Source organism: Saimiri boliviensis, chromosome 1, assembly GCF_048565385.1.
Source record: "Saimiri boliviensis isolate mSaiBol1 chromosome 1, mSaiBol1.pri, whole genome shotgun sequence".
Classification (NCBI taxonomy): Eukaryota; Metazoa; Chordata; class Mammalia; order Primates; family Cebidae; genus Saimiri; species Saimiri boliviensis.
In genome coordinates this window covers 52284708-52310958 of record NC_133449.1, presented here as the reverse complement: position 1 = coordinate 52310958, position 26251 = coordinate 52284708, and the positions used below count along the sequence as shown (strand labels likewise).

The window sequence follows — 26251 nt, the reverse complement described above, 5'->3', positions numbered from 1 at the left end:
TACTCCTAAACTTTTCCCCTGAAGGGCTCATTTGGACAAAGGCACTCAATCGCTAGGAGCCCTGTGGCTAGGTGCTTCCATCCCCAGTTCAGTCGAGAACATTCTCTGGGTCAAGGTCAATGACAATAACAGCCTGAGCCCTGACCTTGTTTCCATGAAGCGTAGGATGTCCTCGGGTCTCAGGCACTTCTCCTGCTGGTAACATGCATGCGGCAGAAACTGAAACCGCATTTGGTACACCCGGAATTTGTTCTGTTTTTCTTCTATACATAAGGACTCCTGGACGTCAATTTTCTGTAATACCTGGAACAGATGGACAGAGAGAACTTGAATTGTTCAGGTCCCAGCTGACTGTGCAATGCGAGTGGGTTACGAGACCCAAGGGTTTACAGACAGCAGCTAGGACCACAGGCCAAACCCTGGTATGGATCTGCTGGAGGGCCCAGAGCTTGTTGTCACCTCCAGAGAGTGGGCTGAACTTCCCAGAAGTGGCCTAAGCAGAGCTAGTAGGCAAACAGGAAATAGTTTACTTTTCAGGTACAGGAGGATGCTGTGGAACTAATGACTCTCAAAAGCTTCCTGATCCGTCTCCGCTCAGCACCTGGCAGAGAGAGCTTCTCTCTCACTGGTGGGAATCTGAGCCCAAGGTCATAGCAGTAAGCAAAGCCTGTTCTTCACAGATAGGGAGGACATAAGCACATGCTTTCACCCCATCTGCGGCCCGGGAGGGAGAGACAGTTACCTCCCCTAAGCACACTCTGGTGAGTTGCTTCTTCAGGCTTTTCACTCTCTTCAGGGCTCTCTTGGTGTTGAGCACGGGCACACTCATCATGGGTGTCTTGATGTTGGCGCTGGCCACCATGAGAATCTCCCGCAACCTGTCACAGAATGAAGGGACATCCGATCATGAGTAGCAACCAGACCCTCTGTTTGGGTGCAGCTCCTTCTAATGATGTCAGAGTTCTTCTGGGATCTGAGAGAGGCCTGGGGATCTCACAGGGATAATATGCTGGATCAGAGAATCCCGGCTCTGGCCCCATGTGTGACAGAGGAAACCCCTGTCAGTTTCCTCCCTGGACTGCTCACTCCTTGAGCTCAGGGCTTTGTCTGATTCTTGTTTCCCATCACCTGTGCTTTGCAAACAACAGGTGCCTGCTGACACTTAATATAACTGAATGAGCAAGCGATGCAGGAAAGGCATTAGCACCCACAGTGCTCCTGCTGCACTCAGCTAGCCCTCACTGCCCAGCTGTACAGTGAGTCCCAGCTTCTGGCCTTACACAGGGGGGCCCTCTGAGGTTTGGGAAATAAGGTACCTGTCCAGAGTTCATTTGCTAGGAAAAGGGAGGGCCAGGGACTGACTGCAGAAGGGTCTGAGCCCACACTCATTCCTCTTGCCCAGAGCATATGTTCACCTGAAGGGCCAGGGCCCAGGACCATGTAGGGCACGTTCTATGTGAATGGTTCCCCTGGAGTTGGGCAACCAGGCACCCTGTGTGGGGCTTGTTAACAATGTACATCCCTGAGTCCTTCCCCTAGCAGTGTGTGGTCTCATAGGCATCTCCAGGAACTTGGATGCAGGGGTTGGCAGAGGGATAAATGGAGATCCTACCAGGCCTGGGTACCAAAGAATCCCAAACCCAGCCGGGCTCTGGAATTTCTAACCCTGATCCACACTTTGATGAGACTCTCTCTCTCTCTCTCTCTCCCTCTCTCACACACACACACACACACACACACACACACACACACACAATCTCTCTCTCTCACACACACACACACACACTCTCTCTCTCTCTCTCTCTTTCTCTCTCTCTCTCTCTCTCTCTCTCTCACTCTAAATGACTCCTTCTCCAAGAGAGGCAAGGACAGACCCCACCCCGTGCTTCCATGTGCCCCACACCTTGGAATGCCCAGGGTGACGTTCATCTCGCCTCTGCCTGCAAAGTGGAAGGTGTTGAGAGTCATCTGGGTGGAGGGCTCTCCGATGCTCTGGGCGGCCAGCAGACCCACGGCCTCACCCGGCTCACACAGCGAGCGCTGCCACTTCAGCTGCAGCAAGGTCCTCAACCTAGAGACGGCAGGGGGGCGGCAGGGGTTAGGAGCAGACGCCACAGACTGTCAACACTGCCCGAAACCAGAAACCCAAAACCTCTACCTCTTTCTGGACTTGTTTTTCCTAGGCAAAAGATCCCTCTAATCTTCGCATTCCCACCAGTGACCCTGAGATGTCCTGAAATTACACAGCACTGATCCCAGCTCGGCGGCTGAAGCTCTACCCATTCATGCTTGGACTGTTCACGTTTGCCCCTAGAATGTCATATGTCCACACTGGGCCTGTTACCACAATCCCCCTAAGCAGGAGAATTTCTGGGCTCAAGTATTCACTTTTTCCTTTATTCATTCTTTTTTCTCTATTAATTACGACAGTTTGGAGACAGCTTAAATCTCCTGCTATAAAAATTAGAAAGAGGTTCATTATGGGGATTGAGGGGACGGGAGTGTTTATTTTTTTGATTAGGGTAAATGGCTGCAGACCACATCAGAAGTATTCATGCTGCACAATCTGTAATTTATTAACCCTTTTTCCTATGAAGGCCAACCCTGTAAGAACAGCCACTAGGAGCACTGTGCTATATTGTGTGTGTGTGTGTGTATGTGTGTGTGTTGTGTGTGTGTGTGTTGTGTGTCTGTGTATACTAGTGCAAGCTGAGGCCTTCAGATGGTCCTTTCCTTCTCAAAGTATGGGAATCCAAAGCTCAAAGGATCACTGGAGTAGTCAGATCCAAGACCTCATGAAAAGTTAAGATGTGGTGTCCTTGGGAATGAATGACCTGCCCTCGATCACATGGTTGGTGGCAGCAGCTGAACAGTGACCAGATACTCTGACTCTCAGTCAGCCCCATCCACCACACCAAACCCAAGAAAGCAGTCATTTCTGCAAGCCTCTGTCCCAGCAGACCACTATCCCTATCTTGGCCCGGATGGGGGTATCCACTCCTGCCTCCCTGCACTTGATCACTCCTGGGCCCTCAGGGCTTGTGCAGTGCCCCTGGCTGTCTTATTGCCCTCCCTCTAACTGAAGTCTCAAACCCAGGAGGCAGCCCTCTTCTCCCAGAGAGGGTGGGGCAGGGGCTAGGAAGCAGATTCGCCTGCACATGTTGTACAGCAAATCACTGTCATTACCTTTCGAGAGAAAGTTCTGATTTCTCATAACTCCTCTCTGTTTGAGCTGCCCACTCTTGACTGTAGTCATCAACCATTGTTTCAAACGTTTCTGACACTGATGCAAAGTGTATGTCAGGGCGCCAGACGGACAGACTGGGGTCAGGACAACTGGCCGCCTTCTTCCGGTATTTCCTTCGGCTGTGCTCATCCAACTCATACCACGTCCTCAGCATCTGAATGGAAGGATGGGTCTCAGCTATGTGGGAGGGATACCCAGCAATATAAGGGGGATCAAAGGCATTGGCTTCCAACGAGAGTAAAGGAAAACAGAAAGACAGAAACCTGATTGCAATGAGAAACTATCTCCCCATTTAAAATGGGGAGAGACTTACATCTGCCCCAGGGTACCTTGCTTCACTACATGTCTGGCAGCTCTTCATCCCGGCCCATTTAAGCCCAGGGAGGGTGAGCATGTAATTTCCTAAGGAAACCGGGATTCTTTTAGAGTAATCTTTTAGAGTTATGATTAGGCTAGGACAAGAGGCAAAACCATGACTGTCCCAGGCCAGCGAGGACGCAGTCACCGTGAGCCAGGTTACCTCTGGTTCTAGGCTCTTTCACATGCTCTGTGCTCTCAAGGCTGTCCCAAAGTGAATGCTTCAAAGAGACCCCCTACTTCCAGCTCCCAGGTGTGCTTGGATAATGGGAGGCACCAGCAGCAGAGGGAAAGGTGGGAGGAAGAGGATCCTGGTATTTACCCCCAACCCCCTCTGGTGGGTCTCTACCTAGGGCTCTGCCCAGTGGCCCTGGCACACAGCTGTCCTCTCTCTTTCTCATGACTGCTCCCCATTCCTTCATACTTGGGGTGGTGGGGAACCCCAAAGTCACTGGTCCCATTTAGTTCCCCCAAACCCTGCCTACACCCTTGTTAAGAGTCCCCTCCTCACATTCCCATTTGAAAGTCATTCTGTTCTGACTGATGGTGAACAGAGCTGGAATTCATGATTCCACCTTCTCTTAGGAAGACAACCCCTCATCCCTCACGCACTGACAAAGCCTGGATGTGCTGGGCATTAAGGACACCACCTCCCTGAGTCACCTCCTGAGTCCCGGGGCTGCGGCCATTCTGGTTTCCACTCTCAAGGTTCAGGGCTTTCACAGCTGCCTCAATTTTCTGGGAATAACTCAAGAAGGCGCCTCTTCTCAGCAGGGTGTTGGGGTGCTTGTTTTGCCATTTTTTGATGGCTCTGAAGTGGCGGAGAGCTTTTTTGGGATCAGCTCTGGATAAAACTTCATGGAGATGATTTGATTTCATTATCGCCTAAACAAACAAATCACACACATAAGACTAAAGAGATGAAGGCGTGACAGAGGGTCATGGGGCACAAATTCAGGGGACCCAGGTGGCTGGTGTGGAGCCCTCACAACGGGGCCAAGCCCCCACTCTCAGAGAGGCTGAGCATTCATTGCCAATCAGGGCTCTCACTTTGTGCAAAGCAGACTTGGGAACCAACGGTCTTGGGAGTGGAGGGAGGCACGGGAGAGAAAGCAGCACACTCAGAGCCCCTCCAGGAGCAAAGGGGAGTTTCTGGGAAGAAAGGAAGAGGGGAAGAGCAATGGCCAAGCTCCAGGACAGGAACCAGGACAGAAATGACCCAGCACCAGAGCACAACCCTCAATTCTACCATCAGCTTGATAATCTTGGACAGGTCACATCGGTTTCAGTTTCCCCATCTGCCAAATGGGGTGACTGCCCAATCAACAGTGATGGTCACTGCCAGGGTATTAAGGTACAGAATGAAAACGATGAGTTTGTGTCTCACAGGCCCGTGTTCAAATGCCGGCTCTGGCACACACACTGCTTACTTAGGCTTTGATACTCAGTTGCGTCAGCTATAAAATGGGCAGAGTAATGCCTACTTCCCTGGGTTGCAGTGAGGAGGAAAACAGGTAGTACTGAGAGTGTGCTTTAGCTGGGGGCCCAGCACACAGCAAATGGCCCCAGACAGGAGCTGTTATTCCAGAGGAGCTCATGCCCTTCAGCAGCCACTTCACATGATGAAAGTCCACAGGCTTTGAACTTGTCAAGTATTTCAGGGCACTGACTGCTGTCTTATAAACCCTCCCCACTCTACTTTTCAACATCCACTTGGACTGGGTCGCAAAGCTCAGGGCATTCTGGTTCTCTAATGTCAGTGGAGAGGCCCACTGCTCGGTCCCCAGGACCTGGGGTCTACCACGCTACCTCGTAGTTGCTGGCCAGGAAGGGGAACTGCTTGGGCTGCAGGAACTGTGTCTTGGGGACGTCCAGGCCATCCTCCCCATACAGGAACTGTACCACACTGCCGTCGCTGTCTCGGACTGTGAGATCATACTGCACGACCAGCCCCTCCAGGTGCTTGATGATGCACCTGTAAGGACACCAGCAGCTCAGTCACTGCCAGGCTCATCACCTCCCAGGACAGCCTCTGATGAGGGTTGGGGGCAGTGAAGGGGAGGTAGAGGGGGACTGCCATTCTGCAAGCAAGACCTCAGGACAGGCTGGCTCCAGCATCCCCCAGCCAGGGGCTGCATTTCCTGTTGGTTTTCTAGGAGGAGGAGGCTGCAGCCATGTGGCTGAGAGGCTTCGCTACCACCCCTAGAAGTGGGCGTCCATCCAGCCCCAACTGCTCAATGACTGCCTGCCCCTGCACGCTCCTCCAATGCAGATCTCCCCAGAGACCAGTGTCCTCAGAACCGCAAGGTGGGCAAAGCAGGGGAGCTGTCAAGGATTCTCAAACTTGGTCAGCCCAGGGATCGCCAAGGACACTAAGGGGTACTGGGAACTAAACGCTGATGTGAATCCCTCAGCTGGCGGCCCTTCTCCTCAGCCTTAGCTCAACCTCTCCTGCCCTCTGCCCTAGTCCTGGCCCTTCTGCTTACCTCTCCAGCCACTCTGCCTGGGTTCCCCCTCCTGCCACCCTAAGAGAGGGCTCCCCAGAAGTCACTGTCCCCTGACCCCAAGCTTTGAGGCAGGAGTGAGTCACTACTGTCTTGGCAGCTGAGCCTTCCAGGAAGCAAGACAAGCTTGCCACTGTCCAAGACTTTCTCCCACAGCCATAGCTTGCTGCAGGGAATGAAAGACACTCAAAACACAAAGCCCTTTGTATAAGCCTCCGGGCTCTACCAATCCTGCAGGAGGGGAAGAATATCTGCTGCTGTCTCAGGCCACTCAAGGAAACTTTTAAGAAGTTTTTTCATCCACGGAATCTTAAATGAGCCGTTGATGTAATGTGAAAGATGATGGGATGAAGGGCCCTGGGACTGTATCTGAAGCGGGCATGGCAGGTGCTTCTTACCTCTGGAGATAGCCTGAGCGGCTGGTTTTCACAGCAGTGTCGACCAGGCCCTCTCGTCCTGCCATGCAGTGGAAGAAGAACTCCTGCAGAGAATGGAACCCAGGTCCCAAAGGTGAGGACAGTGTGCTTCCTAAACGGTTCAGGCCAACACCTCTAGCAGCCTTTCCTTTCCTGACCAGACAGGCCACTCCCTTCCCTGATCTCCTAGGACCTTGACTTCCACAGCTACAATGGCCCCAGTGTCTTCTGCCCTACCCTGTGGTTCTCTGCCTCACACTGCCCAAGAACAGAGGGACACGTAGATCAGAAGTAACAGTCCATGGGTCTCCAGTGTTACACCCCATGCCCCATTTTCCAAATAGAAACGGCACTGGTGCCTTACCGCTGTTGGCTTCAGCCCACATGTCTAAATTCTGCTTCTAACAGTGTTAATGGGTACAGGATGCTTTCCAAGCTTTTTGATTACAAATCACAGTAAGAAATACATTTATAATTGTAATCAGCAAACAGACATATACATACATGTGCATATAAAAATATGTAATTCAAATGAAATCCTCCTGACACCATCCTATCTTTTACTATAGGGGATAAACTCTGATATTGTCCTTACCACTCTATTCTATTTCATTTCATTAAAAAATGCTGATCACTATGTACTATGATGATTTTATGATTCACTAAGGGGTCGCAATCAGATTTTTTTGAAGTCTGGTCTAGAAGAACCCTGCACCATCCCTGCCAGAGGCCATGAATGACCAGTGGAGACAGAGTGTGGGGAGCTTGTGGAGGAGACTCTGGAGCAGTTGGTAGCCTTAGAACAAAGTGTTGGTCCCCTGCATAGCTGGGCTTAGATGTCTGATCACAAAGGTCATCCTTCCAGAGATGTATCAGACCAAAGAACAAGATATCAATACTAAAAAAGCCATTTCTGACAAGTATGAGGAGAGAAACCCTTCTCTTCATGGAGAATTCTGCTTCTGACAAGCCAAAACTAGACATGTGCTACAGCTAGTCCCATTATAAAGGAAATAAATCTCTGTGATACTCGTTTCGGTGAGAGCACCCAAGTGAGTGGCACCCCACCCCCGGCTGCCTCCAAATGCAGAGAGGAATTGGTTTAGAGGTCACACAAAAAAATAGGGTGGAGTTGGGACTGTCCTCTTTGTCTTTTCATCTATCAGCAAACACTTACCAAGCACATGCTATGTGCCAACACTGCTCTAGGTTCTGGTACTACAATGGTAAACACTACATGGTTGTGTCCTCATAGGCCCTAGTGTCTGGTGGGTAAACAGTAAATGGCTTGCCATTTTTCATTTGACCATTCTTGCTCAAAGTCATTGGCAGAAGTCACAGTTTGCCTACAATTAAGCCTAGAAATGAGGGAAAAAGAAAATGGAAAAACCAAAATACATACAGGAGGTTTGATGCCAGTGAGGAATCTGCCAGTGACAAAACCACCAGCCCTGGGGGTGAACTCGTAAGGCTCAAAGCAGGGTAGTGACTTGCCAGACGCCATCAGCGGGGGTCTCCGACCTTCCAACTCAATCTGGCCCAGCAGGCATGAGATCTGGAGGACAGGAAACCCACAGGAAACTGAAGACCTACATGTGTGTTCAACAGTGCTTTGTCCCAGCTGGGAAGGTATAATCTGACCTTGAAGAAAAGCTACATGGAAATGGGGTTTAACCTACATTGAGGTGAACCTACATTTCTAAACAAACCAAGAGGCTTTCATTTTAAGAAAAAAAAAAAATACCTGCATCTTCCTTTTATTGACTGATCTGGATTTTCACATTTGGGGTCAGCTGAAAATGGGTGACATCTATAAAAGGAGCCATGTCTCAGAACCACCTCATGTTATACCTGTAAGGGACTGGAAGGTCCTAATGGGGAAAGGGAGGTCTGCAGGAAACAGCCATTTACTGTGATCCTCACATTCCAGAGCCAAAAGGGAGCTCAGGGTTGCGTGTGGTGGCTCATGCTTGCAATCCTAGCAATTTGGGGGGCTGAGGCAGGAGGATCCTTTGAACCCAGAAGTTCAAAACTACTCTGAGCAATACAAGGAGACCCTGTCTTATTTTCAATTAAAAAAAAAAAGGGAACTCAAGCTATTCAGCTGTTTGCTTAGAAAGCTGCCTATTAATACTCTTGGGGTTTTGTGGGAGGAGGGCAGTATATCTAGGTTTCGATTTAGTCAGGGGATTTCCTAACGGCTTTCAGTCTTTCTGTTGTCACACTCAATAGACAACGAGGTGGGCCTTTAGACCCTCTCAAGGGACATCAAAATTTAAGGTTAAAAAATCTCTAGAACAATGTTTATAATTTAATATTAAGAAAAGATCATGAAAAATTACATCAAAATTGTGAGTGTATACATAATGTACCTATATAACATGAATGTATGCCATACAATAGCATAGCTTGTAAATTTATAATATATATCTATATTACACATATCACATCTGCATATTCATAGCTACATCTGCCTTTAACATTGACATGTTAACAGTGGTTAGCTCCTGTAGTGATTTCTATATGCTTTTCTGTTTTTCAGTACTTGCCACATTTATAGGGAACAAACTAAAAACCACCCTTCTTTGCTGACATATGTAAAGCTGCCAACCCGCCTCTGCTCACACCTGCATCGTGTTCACAGTTGAACCTTTGGCTCCCGATTGCACCATCATCTGCAGGCTGTTCTCTGGGAACTGTCTGTGTAGACCAAAAGGCATGCATGCCTGCAGATTAAATCAGCACAGTGGTCAGTGACTTCATCCCCTTTAAAAATCCCAGGAGCGGGAGGTAAATCCAGGAGGTAGAAGCAATACAGCCAGAATATTTATTCAGACCTAAGTGCTAAATCCCACTTGAAGTAAGGGAAAGCATCATTTGGCATTAAACCTTCCCTGGAACCCCTGAGAGGTCAAACAGGTGCTCCCTGCCCTGCACTCGCTGGACTTCCTCTGCCAGGATCCCCGAGGCTCCATTCATTGGCCAAAGAGCAGCAAAAAGAGAGAAGGAAAAGTAGAAGCAGAGGGGCTGGCAGATCCAGTTCATAAAATTTAAGCTGATGCCCTTGATTCACCCAGCAGAGCCTGGCCTGGGTCCTCCCCCAGCATGAATACCAATGTCCGAGACACATTTACGAACATGCCATCCGCGCCCTGTATAGAAAGCTTTGGCTTGGCTCCAGGGCCAGCAGAACCAAGTATGTCCCTTCAGAGCGAACCTGGGGAGATGCTGGGAAGGAATGCTCTGAGTCTGGGGCTTCAGCCTGCGCCTGGGATTCCAGAGACTCAGCCCAACACAGGAGAGGCAGAGTCCACAGGTGGGCAGAGGTGACAGGAAGAGGGCAACTGGAGGGACCAGAAACCATTCTGAGATGTATCTGAAGACAACTTCCCTACTCCCAGCATCCCCAGTTAGCCCTAGAAGCTGAGCCTCCTGATTCTCAGGGAGGTGCTAGGAAGGCGCCTATCGACAAAACCCCTCAAGGATGGAACTGGTCCCCACTGAGAGGTCTATCTTCTTCACTGCCTAAGGGATGCTAAAAGCCAGGCAAGAGAGCACCACAGACAAACTCTGAAGCATTGGCGTTACCTCCTCCTGCCCTTCTCAGGCTGGGCCCCAGGGCCCAGGAGGCAGGGTGAGGGCCAGGCCAGTTTCTCCAAGCAGCAGGATGGAGAGCCCTGGCTCTGGGGCAGAAAGGCAGAGAAAATCAGGCTGTGGTTTCAGCTCATGCAGAGATTTCCCTCTCTGTTCTCAACTGCCCAGGAACTGGCTTGGCATTGTGTAACAGTAGCTCCTTAAGCCTCTCTGCAGCCCTATGAGGTGGTGCCCCTTACAACCTACTTCCAGGTGAGGAAACCAAGGCATGGACTTGTTGTCTCACTTGCCCAAGGCCACACGGCAAGTTCAAGGCAGAGCAGGACTGGAACCTAAGCCTTTACTCCTGGCTCCGCTGCACAGGACGATTTGGGTCCCTCATCCTGCTTATTCACCCCTAGGGGCCCCATTCAGCCCCTCTGATCCAGTCACCTCAAAATAAAAACACTTAAAAGGAAAAACAGCACAGAGCATTCTCTCTTGGCACTATTCCAAGGCCTGTCTAGAGCCTAACTGGGGGAGGGAACAAAGCCCTGGGCTCTTCATGACAATGCGTTCTACCCATCCCACCTCACATCTCACCTAGGCAGCTGTTAAACAGCCAAAGTGCTCTGTAGGGCCTGGGTGAGAATCAAAATGTAATTTTTTTTAAAAATCAGCATTCAAAATGGTGGGGATAAGTGCATGCAATGCCGGGCTAACCTTGTTAATCTCATTGCTGTAATGGTTCACTTCCTCCTTGAACTTCAGATCAATCATGTTAAAATCCCTCTGGTCCTTGCCCAGATGGGCATCCTGCCATTTTCCTCGGACCTCATCATATGATGCAGCTTCTGGCAGGTTTAATGCAGCCCTGACAGCCTAGAATGAGAGCAGAAACACATCGGAGGCTGTGGCCAAATGAGGAGGATGTGGGTTTCGACTAGGCGTACACTTCACCCCTCTAGGGTAGACCACTGCCTCAAAGGCCCTCCTTACCCGGGGCCCGCAGTGGATGGATTCTTCAATGATCTGTTGCCTCTTGACATCTGCCTTTGGCTTCACCAAAATGTCTTCCACGCCTGTGAAGTGAAACAGACAAGCATGTAGGGGACCTCAGGCCTGACTTCTCCCACCAGACTGTAAACTCAGTAAGGTCAGAGCACACAGCCCAGTGGCACAGACGCAGGAAACACCTGAGTAATGAAGATGATATTAACATCATTATTAATAGATTGCCACCATCTCTTAGATCCCAAACCTTATAATCCTCATTTTACAAATGACAAAACTCAGGCTCAAAATTGGGCTACTTTCTTGCAGTCATATAAGTAGAAAATAAACCCAGGCCTGAGCCCCAAATTCATGCTCTTAGCCACCAGCTATACTACCTCTATTCCATAGATGTGTACTGGTTGAATGGGCTGAAGGTGTAGAAGAGGTTCTGGATAAAAAGGTAAGCTCAGGGAAGCTGGAGGGAGGGAGAGAGAGAGAGAGAAACATCCCAGTTTGGGGTCCCAGAAGCCACATGTCACCACAGGGGCCACCCTACAGAGCTGAGTATGCCTGTGCAGGTACACACAGACACACCCGAGCCTGGGTGACAGGGACCACCACCACAGGTCCCTCAGCATTGCCTCAGGAGGATGACAGCCTGAGTCACTGAAGTCTGGGTCACTTCAGTGAAGCCTGCCCTTCGGGCTCAAAGGGTTGAGGAATTCCTCATCTTGGGCAGAAGTAGGTCTTTTCACATTGACTCTTGATCATACTAGTTCTTGTCTATTATCTGTGAGTGCTACTGGACTCAAAGTCTCTCAGCCAAGATCTGAGTGAGAAAGAAAACAGTAGCTGTACTGTTCAAAAGATGGGGCTGAAATATTTGGAATTCCCGATGCAAGGTCCTGGAGGACTTCTAAGAACATGTGTGAGCAGAAAGGGAAAGAAATCATTCATCTGTGAGCAAGCCACACCATCAGAGTGGGCCTTCCCATGGGGTCATCTCCAGGCCATCTAGCTGTGCCCGTCACGGACCCCTCTAGCTGAGACAGGCTGGAGTGAAGTCAATCTCTCACCTATTCTCCCTCATAGCCCCACTCCCAGCTTGGCCCTGCTTCCTCTCGCAGCCCTGAGCCTCTGGACTGTCTTCAGACTCAAGGGACCAATTGTTCTTTGTACCATGCACCAAGCAGAGCTAAAGCCTGGCACCTTTGTTAAGTTTGGTCTTCATCATGAGCTGAGTGTGGGACCTTCCTCTATTTTTGTTTCAAAAGCACTCTGATTTTTTCTAGTTAGCAGAAATCCTTGTGCTCATTCTAGGTCAACATTTGAAATTGAAATATACATTTCATGAGGTGTAGTCATCATGCTTCACTTTCTTTGGTTATCCTGGAAGGGACTGTAGTCTGGTTCCCAAGTGGAAGTGGGTGACCTTGGACACAGATGTCCCCAGCAGTGGCTCAGGCCTTTTAGAGGAATTAAGATGGAGGAACGTAAGTTTCAGCTGCCAAACAGACTAGTAACTTACAATCCTTAACCTGGTAAAATAATGGAACATACAAGTCAAGATGTTTGTTCAAGGATGTTCATCCCAGTAATAATGTGAAAATCTAGAGACAGCCTAAATGTTAAATTATAGGAACTGGTTAAATAAGCTATGATACATACATAAGAATGAAATAATCTGTAGTTACGAGACATGAGCATGTAGATTTGTATTAGCTGACCCCAAAGGACATTTATAATTACATTTGGACATTTCGTGGGTGGGTGGAGGAAGTAGAGTATGTAGTGTAGGATCCCATTTTTTCCAAATATATTTGCACTAGAAAAGTCCAGAAAAATAGACATCAAATTACTATTAGTGGTTATCTCTGACAAATGCATGCTGGGTGATTTTAAATTATCTTCATGTTATGTCTTCTTTTTTTTCCCACAATTAAATATATGATACAATTAAAATAGAAGAAAATGTGTAATTCAGGCTTCAGTGTGTGCCAATGAACGAACTCCAATTGCAGCAGATGTAGGTCCACAGGCCCTTCACTGAGACTCCCACCTGGTCTGCACATGAGTAAGTCTGTGAAGTACAGAAGCCTTACTTCCACCGTGAACCAGACAACGCCTCTGCGCACTGCGGTGCATGCTTAACATGCACCATCTTGCATCCCCCTCACGGCAACATAGTGGAAGGGCTGGACCCTGCTCTGTGTACATGGAGGTGCAGCGTCCTCCATAAGCCGGGCCAGAGGCTAAACCTTTGGGAAGATCTGATGTCAAGCCCACACTAAAAAGGGCCAAGTGACTGCTCCAAGGGAGCTCCAGGGCAGTGAGCCCAGCAGTCACCCAAGGTGAAGCCTCTTTATCAAAGTCACTTTCCTAAAACAGTATGCTCTCATTTCTAGAACTCAAATAAGGCAGTCCCTCTTCCTGTCTTCAGATCACGCCGACAGGTTTGCCCAACACAGTGTTTCCAAGAGTACTGATGACCTCAGTGCATTGGGAAGGTGTGGGCAGCTCTTTTGCTGCATCACCCAGGCTGGAGTGCAGTGGCACAATCTTAGCTCACTGCAACCTCTGCCTCCCGGGTTCAAGCAATTCTCCTGCCTCAGCCTCCAGAGTAGTTGGGATTACAGGTGCCTGCCACCACACCTGGCTAATTTTTGTATTTTTAGTAGAGACGGGGTTTCTCCATGGTGGCCATGCTCATCTGGAAGCCCTGGGCTCAAGAGATCTGCCTGGCTCAGCCTCCCAAGTGCTGGGATTACAAGTGTGAGCCACCGTGCCGGCCGGCAGTGAGCAGTTCTGACCACAGTGAAGCCCCTCTGTGGAGTGGGATGGGCTCCAATCATTCTGCAAGGGCACTTGTCGCAGGGAATGGGGTTGTACAAGTATGAGAAATCAGTCTGAGGGACAGAAACCTGTAAAGGGAGGGGTTAGGAAAGGAACAGAATGGAAATGGGCACAGGGTGCCATTTCACACTGTGGAGGGGAATAAGCACTGGCTGTGGAGAGGGGCGGCCAAGTGAAGGCACCTTTGTAGGAGGAGCCTGGTTGCTTCCCAGCTCCTCCCCGAGAGGACACAGAAAAGCATTTCTAGCTGCATAATGGAGCACCTGGAAAGCCTTCTCCATTGGAACACACAGGGGCCTTGGAAATCTTCAGTGTGAACAGCTCCCTTTGCCCTGGGCCTGGGAAATGGACAGGTGGCTGCGCCGGCCCTAAAAGGGGCCAGGTCACTGCCCCAGGGGAGCCCCAGGGAGTGAACCCGGCACTTACCCAAGGTAAAGCCTCTGTAGAGCTGCAGGTAGGCAGTGAAGAGGCGGGCCAGGCAGGTAAGAACCTTGCCGCTGATCTCACCCCCGTAGATCTCATAGCAGCAGTGGACCAGGCCGTAGGCGGAGCTCCCGTAGTGCGCCTTGTCCAGAACTCCGCAGAGCAGCTCCCCTTCCCTGATGATCACCTGCGGAGAGCAAGGCCACCAATGCCAGGCTAAGGGAGATGCCTCCTGTGGGAGCCACCGCCTTCTGCTCCATGTGTGACCCTTGCTGTGCACGTCCTTCTTCTGTGACCCGCCTAGAATCCTTCATGGAAAAATCTAGGGCATATGTAAAACTAGTATTTTTATATATATATACACATACATACATACACACACACACACACACACACACACACACGTGTATATAATTTTTTTAACATAAAAGAGGCAAGCATATGCAGACCAGCAGTTCTCTCTCTCACTCTCTCTCTTCATGTGTTTTATCTCCCCTACTTCCCACACCCACCCACACTGACTTGAGGTCAAAGTACCCTTGACAAAGACCTTGTGACCAGAAATGGGAGCTTCTAGTCACAAGTTCTTTCTGAAGTGGCGAGCTGCAACTTCGTAACTATGCCTTTGGCCAAGGTACTTCCTCCCTTGAACCCTGGGAGTAACAACAAAATCTTCCTAGCATCCTCTAAGGCCTTAAACCCTTTCAGGGTTAAAGCATTAGAAGCTAATACATAGAAAAGCATTTCTAGCTGTATAATGCAGCACTCACGAAGCATATGGTCTATAAAGGAAAGGAAACCTGTTTCAGGGGTGAACGAACTGTCCGTTGAGACCCTGTGATAAAGCATTGTGCACTGACCACCTGGAAGGACTTCTCCACTGGGAACATTCAGAGGCCTTGGAAATCTTCAGTGTGAACAGCTCTCTCTGCCCTGGGCCTGCCCTCTTGTGGCCTGGTTCCTAAGGCTCAGAGCTCAAGGTATAGAACCTTACACCAGTTTGACTATCTCAAGCCACTCAGCAGTCTTGTGGGAAAATAGGAGTCTGCGTTGCCAAGCTCTGCAGAGTCAATTTCAGTCTTTTTGCAGGAGAAGTCTTCCTCAACTGCTTGTGAGTTTTATACTAAAGGTCAAATGCTGGATCAGCCCTGAACCTTTCCAAAACAAAAGCTGACACTAACTCAGGCACAATGCCTTCTCTTCTGAAGTACAGTACCTGCTTCTGTGAATGTGCCTCCATTTCTGTCTCAGTTTTAAACCAATGTGTCTAACCTTGGAACTAGAAGTTTCCACCCCACACAGCTGGATGGCCATACCTGGGACTCGCACATCGAATCGGGGTTAAAGCCAGGAACAGATCGAGGAGTCTCCTTCACCCAGGCTTTCCCAGTGATTTTTGCCTTTCCAGTTAAGTTCAGTGGGATGTGGTCCTCTGGGATTATATTTATGAGCAGCGTTGACACAACCTGCAGAGAAAAAGAGGACAAACTGAAAAAAGCAGCAAAAAGAAAAGTTGAGAACTTCCCTTTTAGGACCTCCTGCCCTTGCAATGCCAATTCTGATGATCTCAGGTATGGCAGGAAAAACAGACAGCTCCACCCATAGGACAGGGTGATCTTAGTTTTTATTTAAACCAATTAGGAATGAAAACAAAACCACGCGACTAAGAGCTTAACTGTGATTTTTACTCCCTAAAATAGTTCTTAACGTGAATAACTCCCTAGACTTGAATTAAAGTCCTAAACAGACCAAGGGAAGGAGAGGAAAAAGTAAATCGTTTTCATTTTATGCCACATACAAAGATACTTCTTTTCTATGACTGGAATTATAGCTACTGAAAGGCCAGGGAATCCTTCCCTGCACCCATCTGGATCCCTCAGAGGGGTCATCCACCCAACAAGCAGTTGGTAACAGGAAGCCAAGAGAAACACTTTCTCAAGCAGCTGCTCTGCAGAGAGATCAAAGGGAGGCAGCTTTATCTGGGGATAACCAGATTTGGCTCCAGAAGGGCCAAACACAGGCACGTACATTCCGAGATGGAGTAGGGCAGGGGCAGATGTGACAGGTGTGACAGGCTCCAGGGCTGGGAGACAAACTGCCATCAACAGCCTTTAGTGTGCCTGCAGCAGGCCCCACAAAGTAGTGTCTTTAAATATGTGCAATGAGGGCATGATAGCTCATGTCTGTAATCCCAGCACTTTGGGAGGCCGAGTCGGGTGAATCCCTTGAGGTCAGGAGTTTGAGACCAGCCTGGCCAACATGGTGAAACCCCATTTCTACTAAAAATACAAAATTTAGCCAGGCATGGTGGCATGCACCTATAATCCCAGCTACTCGGGAGGCTGAGGCACGGGAATCGCTTGAACCCAGGAGGCGGAGATTGCTGTGAGCCAAGATTACACCAGTGCACTCCAGTCTGGGTGAGTAAGACTCTGTCTCTAAAAAAAAAAAAAAAAAAAAATATGCGCAATGGGGCAGGGCAGTTATGAGAGAAGCTGCCTTTTCACCCATGTGCACTAGAAGTAGGGGACAGTGGGCAACAGCATCATTAAAGAGAGCAAAAAATATTCCCTGTTTTCTCAGCAGAAGATGACCAGAAAGGTCATGACCCATACTCTCCATGCCTCGGCTCCGCAGAAGGCCAGCACTGTGAGGTGAGAGGGGTGAGGGAGTAAAGGCAGGAGGGTGACACTTCCCTGGGGTGCCTACTGCAAACTGCACCTCAACCAAGATAACCACATGTACAGTAGGGACCCCCAAGCTGAGCACAGTCAAGACTGAAACTTGGTGTGAAAGATAACAGAAACACACCCATCCAAGGGCAAGGAAATATGACCCACCACTTCATCTATAAAATCAAGGGGGCAGAAGAGCATCTGATAAACTCCAACACCCTTTCATGATAAAAATACTCAATAGGCCACGCATGGTGGCTGGCTCATGCCTGTAATCCCAGCACTTTGGGAGGCCGAGGTGGATCACCTGAGGTCAGGAGTTTGAGATCAGCCTGGTCAACATGGTGAGACCCTGTCTCTACTGAAAATACAAAAATTAGCCAGGCATGGTAGTGGGTACTTGTACTCCCAGCTACTCAGGAGGTTGAGGCAGGAGAATTGCTTGAACTGGGAGGCAGAGGTTGTAGTGAGTTGAGATTGTGCCACTGCACTCCAGCCTGAGCAACAAGAGCGAAACTCTGTCTCAAAAAAAAAAAAAAAAAAAAAAAAAAAAAAAAAAGCCAGAAGCAGCAGCAAGTTATCCAGAAAAAGATCTAGCTAAGATCACTAATGAAGGCTGCTGCACTAAACAACAGATTTTCAGTGTAGATGAAATAGCCTTCTATTGGAAGAAGATGCCATCTAGGACTTTCGTAGCTAGAGAGAAGTCTGGCTTCACAGCTTCAAATGACAGTCTGGTTCTCCTGTTAGGGGCTAATGTAGCTGGTAACTTTAAGTTGAAACCAATGCACATTTACCATGCTGAAAATCCTAGGGCCCTTAAGAATTATGCTAAATCTACTCTGCTTGTGCTCTAGAAATGGAACAGCAAAGCCTGGATGACTGCACATCTGTTTACAGCTTGTTTTGCTGAATATTTTAAGTCCCTGTTGAGACCTACTGCTCAGAAAAAAAGAAAAGTTTCCTTCGAAATACTACTACTGTTCATTGACAACACATCTGGTTACCCAAGACCTCTGATGAAGATGTGCAAGGAAATTAATGCTGTTTTCATAACTACTAACACAACATCCATTCTGCATCCCATGGATAGAGGAGTCATTTTGACTATCAAGCCTTATTATTTAAGAAACACATTTCATAAAGCTATTGTGGCCATAGATAGTGATTCTTCTGATGGATATGGGCAATGTAAGTGGAAAACCTTCTGGAAAGGATTTGCCATTCTAGATGTCATTAAAAACATTTTGATCCATGGGAGGAATATCAACATTAACAGGAGTTTGGAAGTCGATTCCAACCCTTAAGTATGACTTTCAGGGGTTCAGGACTTCAGTGAAGGAACTAACAACAGAAGTGGCAGAAATAGAACTAGAATTAGAAGTAGAATCTATAAAGAAAAAAAGAACAAAAAATAAGTGTTGGTAAAAATGTGGAATAATTGAAACCTTCATACATTGCGAGTGAAAATGTAAAATGGTACAGCTGATTTGAAAAATAGTTTGAAAGTTCCTCAAAAAAGTTGACTACAGAATTACTACATGATGTAGCAATTCTCCTACGTATATACCCAAGAAAACTGAAAACACATGTTCATACAAAAACTGGCACACAAATGTTAATTGCAGGTTTATTTGTAATATCAAAAAAATGGAAACAACTCAAACTATCCATTTATCAACTGACAAATGGATACACAGAAAACAATGGAATGTTATTCATCCATAAAGAGGAATAAAGTACTATTACATATTACAAAATGGATGGACTTTGAAAACACTAAGTAAAATAAGTCATAAAAGGCCACATATTGTATGACACAACTTATATGAAATGTGCAAAACAGGCTAATGCATAGAGGTAGAAAGTAGTTGTCAGGGGATGAGGAGGAAGGAGGAATTGGGACTGACTGTTGTACCTTCCTTATTAGGTACACGTCATCTTTTTGAGGTGATGGAAATGTTCTAGCATTACACTGTGTTAATGGTTACACAACACAGTAAATACACTAAAAACCACTGACTTATACACTTTGAAATGGCCCTTTCTTTTTCTTTTCTTTTCTTTTTTTTTAAGAGACAGAGTCCTGCTCTGTCACCCAGGCTGGAGTGCTGTGGCACAATCATAGCTTGCTGCAGCCTCAAATTCCTGAGCTCAAGTGACAGCTCCCACCTCAACCTCCCAAGTAGCTAGGACTACAGGCATGTGCTGCCATGCCCATCTATTCTTAAAAATTTTTATAGAGATAGGGGTCTCACTGTGTTGCCAGGCTGGTCTTGAACTCCTAGCCTCAAGCAATCCTACCTCACGAAATGGTAAATTTTACATTAAATATGAAGTATATCTCAACTAAAAAAAAACATAAGGGACCCAGAGAAGAGGAACGAAAGTCTCCTGCACTAACATTCTAGAAATGTATAATTTACTTTCTGGTCATAAACTATGCTAGAGAGAAAAAAAAATCTGCAATGGCCGGGCGCGGTGGCTCAAGCCTGTAATCCCAGCACTTTGGGAGGCCGAGGCGGGTGGATCACAAGGTCAAGAGATCGAGACCATCTTGGTCAACATGATGAAACCCCGTCTCTACTAAAAATACAAAAAAAATAGCTGGGCATGGTGGTGCGTGCCTGTAATCCCAGCTACTCAGGAGGCTGAGGCAGGAGAATTGCCTGAACCCAGGAGGCGGAGGTTGCAGTGAGCCGAGATCGCGCCATTGCACTCCAGCCTGGGTAACAAGAGCGAAACTCCGTCTCAAAAAAAAAAAAAAAAAAATCTGCAATGTTTTCTTAAACCTAGAAGGGTGGCACTATCTATGGGAATTATTATTTATACTAAGCCTGTATTAAGCTTTAAAAAAAGTCTTAAAAATAAAATGGATGTAACAGGCATGGTGGCTCATTCATACCTGTAATCTCAGCACTTTGGGAGGCCGAGGTGGATGGATCACAAGGTCAGGAGTTCGAGACCAGCCTGGCCAATATGGTGAAACCCAGTGTCTACTAAAAACACAAAAATTAGCTGGGCATAGTGGTACATGCCTGTAATCCCAGCTACTCGGGAGGCTGAGGCAGGAGGATCGTTTCAACCAGGGAGGCGGAGGTTGCAGTGAGCTGAGATCACACCACTGCACTCCAGCCTGGGTAATGGAGTGAGACTCCATCTCAAAAAAACAAAACAAACAAAAATAAAATGAATTAAAAAAAAATACTGAAATGTCTATATCCTTTACCCAGCAATCATACTTTAGGAATTTATCTAAAAGATATACTTGGCCGGGCATGGTGGGTCATGCCTGCAATCTCAACACTTTGGGAGGCTGAGGCGGGAGGAACACTTGAGGCCAGGGTTCAAGATCACCAGCCTGGACAACATGTGAAACCACAGCTCTATAAAAAATTTTTTAAAAAAGAGATATATCAATGAAAGTGTACTGATATATACAGAAATGGGTGCTCACCACAGCACTGTTTAGAATAGTAAAAAAACCAGGTAATAATCTAAACATCCACTGACAGAGGGACAGTTAAGTCATGCACGGTATATCTCTATCACTGAATACAACATAAGAGGGGTTAAAAAGAATGAGGTAGGTCCACATGTACAGACACAGAATGAGCCCCCAGTACATCCAGTGAATGAAATCAGTCACAAAACCTTTACAAAAACATTTGTCAACATAGCCTATGAAAACATTTAAACGAACTTCTTGCTATATTTGGAGTGCGTTAGTGTGGTCCCAGTGAAAAAATCAAGACAGCCTGATAAAACGGAGTTCCCTCTGGAGGACTTGGTGGCTCATTCAGAGTAAGCCATCTTAAAGACCAGCCAAACCTGAGGTCCGTGTGCCTGGAAAATGCATGCTTCGGGTACCAGGATGTCATGGTTAAACTGGTAGTTTTAAATATAAGCTCAAAATTGAATGTCAGATTTAACTGGTTCATTCTCCTGAACAGTTCCAGGGATCGTATGATATAATCTTATTCTTATTTCTTTTAATTTTTTTGAGACAGAGTCTTGCTCTGTCAGCCAGGCTGGAGTGCAGTGGCACAATCTCAGCTCAATACAACCTCTGCCTCCCAGGTTGAAGCAATTCTTGTGCCTCAGTCTGGGATAGTAGCTGGGATTACAGATGTGCACCATCACCCATGGCTAATTTTTATATTTTTAGTAGGGACGGGATTTGGCCATGTTGGCCAGGCTGGTGTCAAACTCCTAGCCTCATGTGATCCACCTACTTTGGCCTCCCAAAGTGCTGGGATTACCGGCATGAGCCACCATGTCCAGCCTCATTCTTATTTATTTTCTAGGAGAGTATGTGTGTATATGGAGAGTGGGGTTGCAGAGGGAGGGAGATTTTCCTTTTATGTTTACCAATAACCTTGTTTACTTTTATAGTTTAAAAGAATGTGAAGGACAGAGATCTAATAACTGAATTCATAAAGCTTGGTGACTATAAAGACAATATACAAAATTGACTGTATTTCTAGATATCAACCATAAACAATTAGAAAATTTAATAAACAATACATCTACCATAGCAATACCCAGGAGGAACTCTAATGAATAAAGATGTCTAAGGCTTTTATATAACTGAACGACATACTATGTTCATAACTTAGATGACTCACTATTGTAAACATGTTGACTCTCCCTAAAGTGACCTAGAGAGGCAATGCAATCCCAGTAAAAAATCCTAGCAGGTATTTGTGTGCACAGTGTGAAAGTTTACAAGTTGACTTTAAAATTTATATGGAAATACAAAGACTCCAAAATATCTGAGACAGTCTTTTTTTTTTCTTTCTTGATCCTCTCATATATTACTACTTGGTTTGTGATACAGGAGTACTAGCAGTAGAGAAATGGACTTTTCAACAAATGATGTTGCATTCACTGGATAGGGTATCCATATGGGAAAATATGAATCTTGACCACTAACCTCACTTCGTAAACATCCACAAAAATCATCCCTAGGCAGATAGCAGACCTAAGTGTGAAAGGTAAAACGACACAGCTACTAGATGATAACAGAAGAGAATATCTGTAAGACCTTAGGGCAGGCAAATAGCTCCTATAGGACTAATCAAAAAAAGCCAAGACTAGGGAGCTGTAAATTAGAAACTTCTGATCATTAGAAAATGGCTTTAGGTGAAAAGGCTAGACACCAAGTAGAAGACATTTGCAATATACATATCTGGTAATTGGCTCACACCAAACTATATTTTTAAAAACGTCTTGTTTGTCAATAAGAAAATGATACAGAATAGAAAATAGGCAAAGGATTTGAACAGGCACATCACAAAAGAGAATATCCAAATGGTCAATAAGCATATGTATAGGTGCTCAACTTCTTTTGTCATTAAGGAAATGACAAAACAGTAGGATACCACTATATACTCATCTGAATGGCTAAAATTAAACAAATAAACCAGAAAGAAAACAACAACAGCTGGGCGTGGTGGCTCATGCTTATAATCCCAGCACTTTGGGAGGCTAAGGCAGGTGGATCTCACCTGAAGTCAGGGGTTCAAGACCAGCCTGGATAGCTGGAAAAACCCTGTCTCTACTAAAAATACAAAAATTTGCTAGGTGTGGTGGTACAAACCTGTAATGCCAGGTACTCAGGAAGCTGAGGCAAGAGAATGGCTTGAACCTGGGAGGCAGAGGTTGTAGTAACCTGAGATGGCACAACTGCACTCCAGCCTGGTGAAGTGTGTATTATTACAAGCATTTTGGAAAACTTTAGGAAACTATTAAAGTTGAACACATATTATGATCTAGCAATTCCATGTCTCAGGATTTACCCAATGAAATGCATATATGTGTTCAAAAAAAGATAGATCCAACTGTGTTCACAATGGCCCCATTTGTAACAGCAAAATGAAGGTAAGTGAAGACAACTCAAATGTGCATCCAAAGAAAAATGGATAAATATATGACATATTCACATTATAGAATATTATAAAGCAATAAAAATGAAAAACCTGCTGCTATATACAGTAACATGGGTAATACACAAAGTTTTCTTTAAATAAGCTTCAAGGAAAGACAAAACTTGTTTATAGTGTTGGAAGTTGAGTTAGTAATTTACCTTTGAGAAATGGTAGAAACTGGGAGGGGCCGTGGAGGGGTCTTCTGGGGGTGCTGGTGATATGCTACTTTCTAATCTGGGTAACAGTTTGCAAAGATGTATTCACTTTGTGAATGTGCATCTAGCTATACACTTGAGATTTGCCATAAGAAGCAAATTCTCTTTCTTTGCATGCTCTTTGAACAAATAATGAGAGATCTTTTATTTTTTTTTTTTTTGAGACGGAGTTTCGCTCTTGTCACCCAAGCTAGAGTGCAATGGCGCAATCTCGGCTCACCGCATCCTCTGCCTCCTGGGTTCAGGCAATTCTCCTGTCTCAGCCTCCTGAGTAGCTGGGATTACAGGCATGAGCCACCATGCCCAGCTAATTTTTTGTATTTTTAGTAGAGACGGGGTTTCACCATGTTGACTAGGATGGTCTCGATCTCTTGATCTCGTGATCCACCGGCCTCGGCCTCCCAAACTGCTGGGATTACAGGCTTGAGCCACCGCGCCCGGCCAATGAGAGACCTTTGATTTGTAAACAGGAAATCAGTCAAGAGGCTGTATGAAATGTCCTGGAGAAACAGCCAAAACTTCCATTTCCCAGGGCAATAGACATAAACCTCCTAACCTAAGTTCCTTATCTTCTGATTCTAAACCTGGTTTTTCTCTGTAGCACCAGGCTAAACCATGAACAAATTCTTGTGTAGTGTAGTCACTCTTGCCCTTTTCACCTATTTGAAAAACAAAAAACAAAAAACAAAAAACAAAACTGCCTGTACCAACCTTTGGAAATACACTAGAAAACTTCACTCATGACAAGCAAAACCTGGGCCTATTTCCCAAGTGCATTTGGTACAAAGGATTTTAAAAGGATCCAAGGTATAATCTCTGGGCAGAATGAAATTAAACTGGAAATCAACAAACAAGATATTTGGAAAAGCCCTCAATATTTGTACTTCTAAATAACATATTTTTTAAAAACTCACGCGTCAAAAAAAAAAAAAAAAAAAAGCAAAGGGGAAATTAGAAAGTATTCTGAAGTAAATAAAATGAAAACACGACATATTAATTTGTGTGATGCAAACTAAGAAAAACTTAAGGGGGAAATTTATACATAAAATGACTAGATTCAAAAGAAGAAAAAAGTGTCTCAAATTGACTTCAGCGTCAAACTTAAAGAACTAGAGAAAAAAAGAGCAAATTAAACCAATCAAAGTACACTAAAGAAAGGGAGTGATAAGGATCAGAGTAAAATCAATGAAGTAGAAAACAGAAAAATAAAGTCAGTAAACCAAAAACTTTTTTTTGAGAACAAAACTGATAAACTTGTAGGCAAACTGATCAGGAGAAAAGAGAAGACACAAATTATCGATGTCAGGAATGAGAGAGGTGACACCACTATAGGCATTACAGATAGAAAAGGTCAACATAGGAACATTGCGAACAACTTCATGCCTATAAATTCAATAACTGAGATGAAATGGACAAATTCCCTGAAAAATATGAACTCTTAAAGCTCAATCAAGAAACAGATAACCACTGGGGTGCAGTGTCTTAAGGCCTGTAATTCCAGCACTTTGAGAGAATGAGGTGCTGGTTAAGAGATCCAGATCATCCTGGCCAACATGGTGAAACCCTGTCTCTACTAAAAATACAAAAATTAGCTAGGCATGGTGGTGGCTGCCTGTAGTCCTAGCTACTTGGGAGGCTGAGGCAGGAGAATCGATTGAACCTGCGAGGTGGAGGGTGTGGTGAGCCGAGATCGCATCAGTGCACTCCAGCCTGGTGACAGACAACGATTCTGTCTCAAAAAAGAAAGAACTGGATAACCAAAAATAGCTCTAAGTAGAAATTTTAATTGAAAACCTTCCCACAAAGAAACTCTAGGCCCAGATGCCTTCACTGGTAAATTCTCCCACACATTTAAGGAATAAATAATATTAATACTGTAGTACACAAACTCTTACAGAAAACCAGAGGAAATACCTCCTAACACCTCATTCTATGAGGCCAGCATTACCCTGATACCAAAACCAAAGATATTACAAGAAAATAAAACTGCAGACCAATATCACAAATATAGAAGTAAAAAACTTCTAAACAAAATATTAGTAAATTGAATTCAATATTATATAAAAAGGATAATACCTCACAACCAAGGAAGGTTTACCCAGGAATGCAAGGCTGGCTTAAAAAGGAAAATAAAGTTCTAGGTCCACAGACTAAGAACTGGAGAGCAGGAAGAGACCTTAAAGATCATCAACCTGAAGCTGACTGAAGTCACTGATTTGAGGCCCCTTTTCTTCTTTCCAATCTAGGCATTTTACGTATACATTTCCCTCTTAAGTCCTGCTTAAGTGACATCCCACAAATTAATACGCTGTGTTTTTATTTCATCTACTTCAGAATACTTTCTAATTTCCCTTTTGATTCTTTAGATCCATGAGCTATTTAACAAGTACTTATTTAGAAGTACAAATATTGAGGGCTTTTCCAATATCTTGGTTGCTGATTTCCAATTTGATTCCATTGTGCCCAGAGATCACACCTTGAATCTTTTTAAAATCCTTTGTACCAAATAAAATTAGGAAATAGGTCCAGGTTTTGCTTCTAACATGGGTAAGATTTTTCAGTGTGTCTCTTTAACGGTTAGTACAGGTTATTTTTTTTTTGCGAACTGGTGAAAAGGGCAAGAGTGACTACACTACACAAGAATTTGTTTGTGGCTCAGTCTGGTTTCACAGAGAAAAACCATGTTTAGAATCAGAACTTAGCTTAGTTAATTTCTACTGCCCCAGAAAATGATGAGGAATAGAGACCTACAGAGCCAAGATCACATAGCCAACTAGAAGTTGATCCTTAAGGCTGAACTTGGAGACTCAGGCAAGAGTAGAACACATTTTACTGTTTTTCATTGTTTGGTCACCACATATATCATTATTTGGTTACTCTGAGAGAAAGTATGGTATGATGCTTCAAGGGTTGGAAAGTCCTGGGTTTGATCTGTCTCCTGTAGTCTCGGGCGTGTAATTTTCATCTCCTAAAGGGAGCTAATAATGGTCTCTGCATTGCAGATTAGTTTTGAGGATTAATTCAGATAACATGTCTAAAGCACTCAGCAAACACATGGAACT

At 45.8% G+C, this 26251-nt stretch overlaps 1 protein-coding gene across 1 annotated transcript in view; it reads right to left on the bottom strand.

The window, feature by feature from the left end:
- The window catches only part of POLR1A (RNA polymerase I subunit A), an 80329-nt gene that overhangs the window by 12859 nt on the left and 41219 nt on the right, over positions 1-26251 (bottom strand). The window contains exons 15-27 of the mRNA XM_003942532.4: positions 15686-15835; positions 14373-14556; positions 11097-11179; positions 10821-10979; positions 9152-9250; positions 7927-8079; positions 6507-6589; positions 5414-5579; positions 4268-4489; positions 3187-3401; positions 1904-2071; positions 743-878; positions 146-303 (exon numbers count right to left, since the gene is read on the bottom strand). Of these exons, the coding sequence (XP_003942581.2) occupies positions 146-303; positions 743-878; positions 1904-2071; positions 3187-3401; positions 4268-4489; positions 5414-5579; positions 6507-6589; positions 7927-8079; positions 9152-9250; positions 10821-10979; positions 11097-11179; positions 14373-14556; positions 15686-15835 (1976 nt within the window). The remainder of the gene's footprint in view (positions 1-145; positions 304-742; positions 879-1903; positions 2072-3186; positions 3402-4267; positions 4490-5413; positions 5580-6506; positions 6590-7926; positions 8080-9151; positions 9251-10820; positions 10980-11096; positions 11180-14372; positions 14557-15685; positions 15836-26251) is intronic.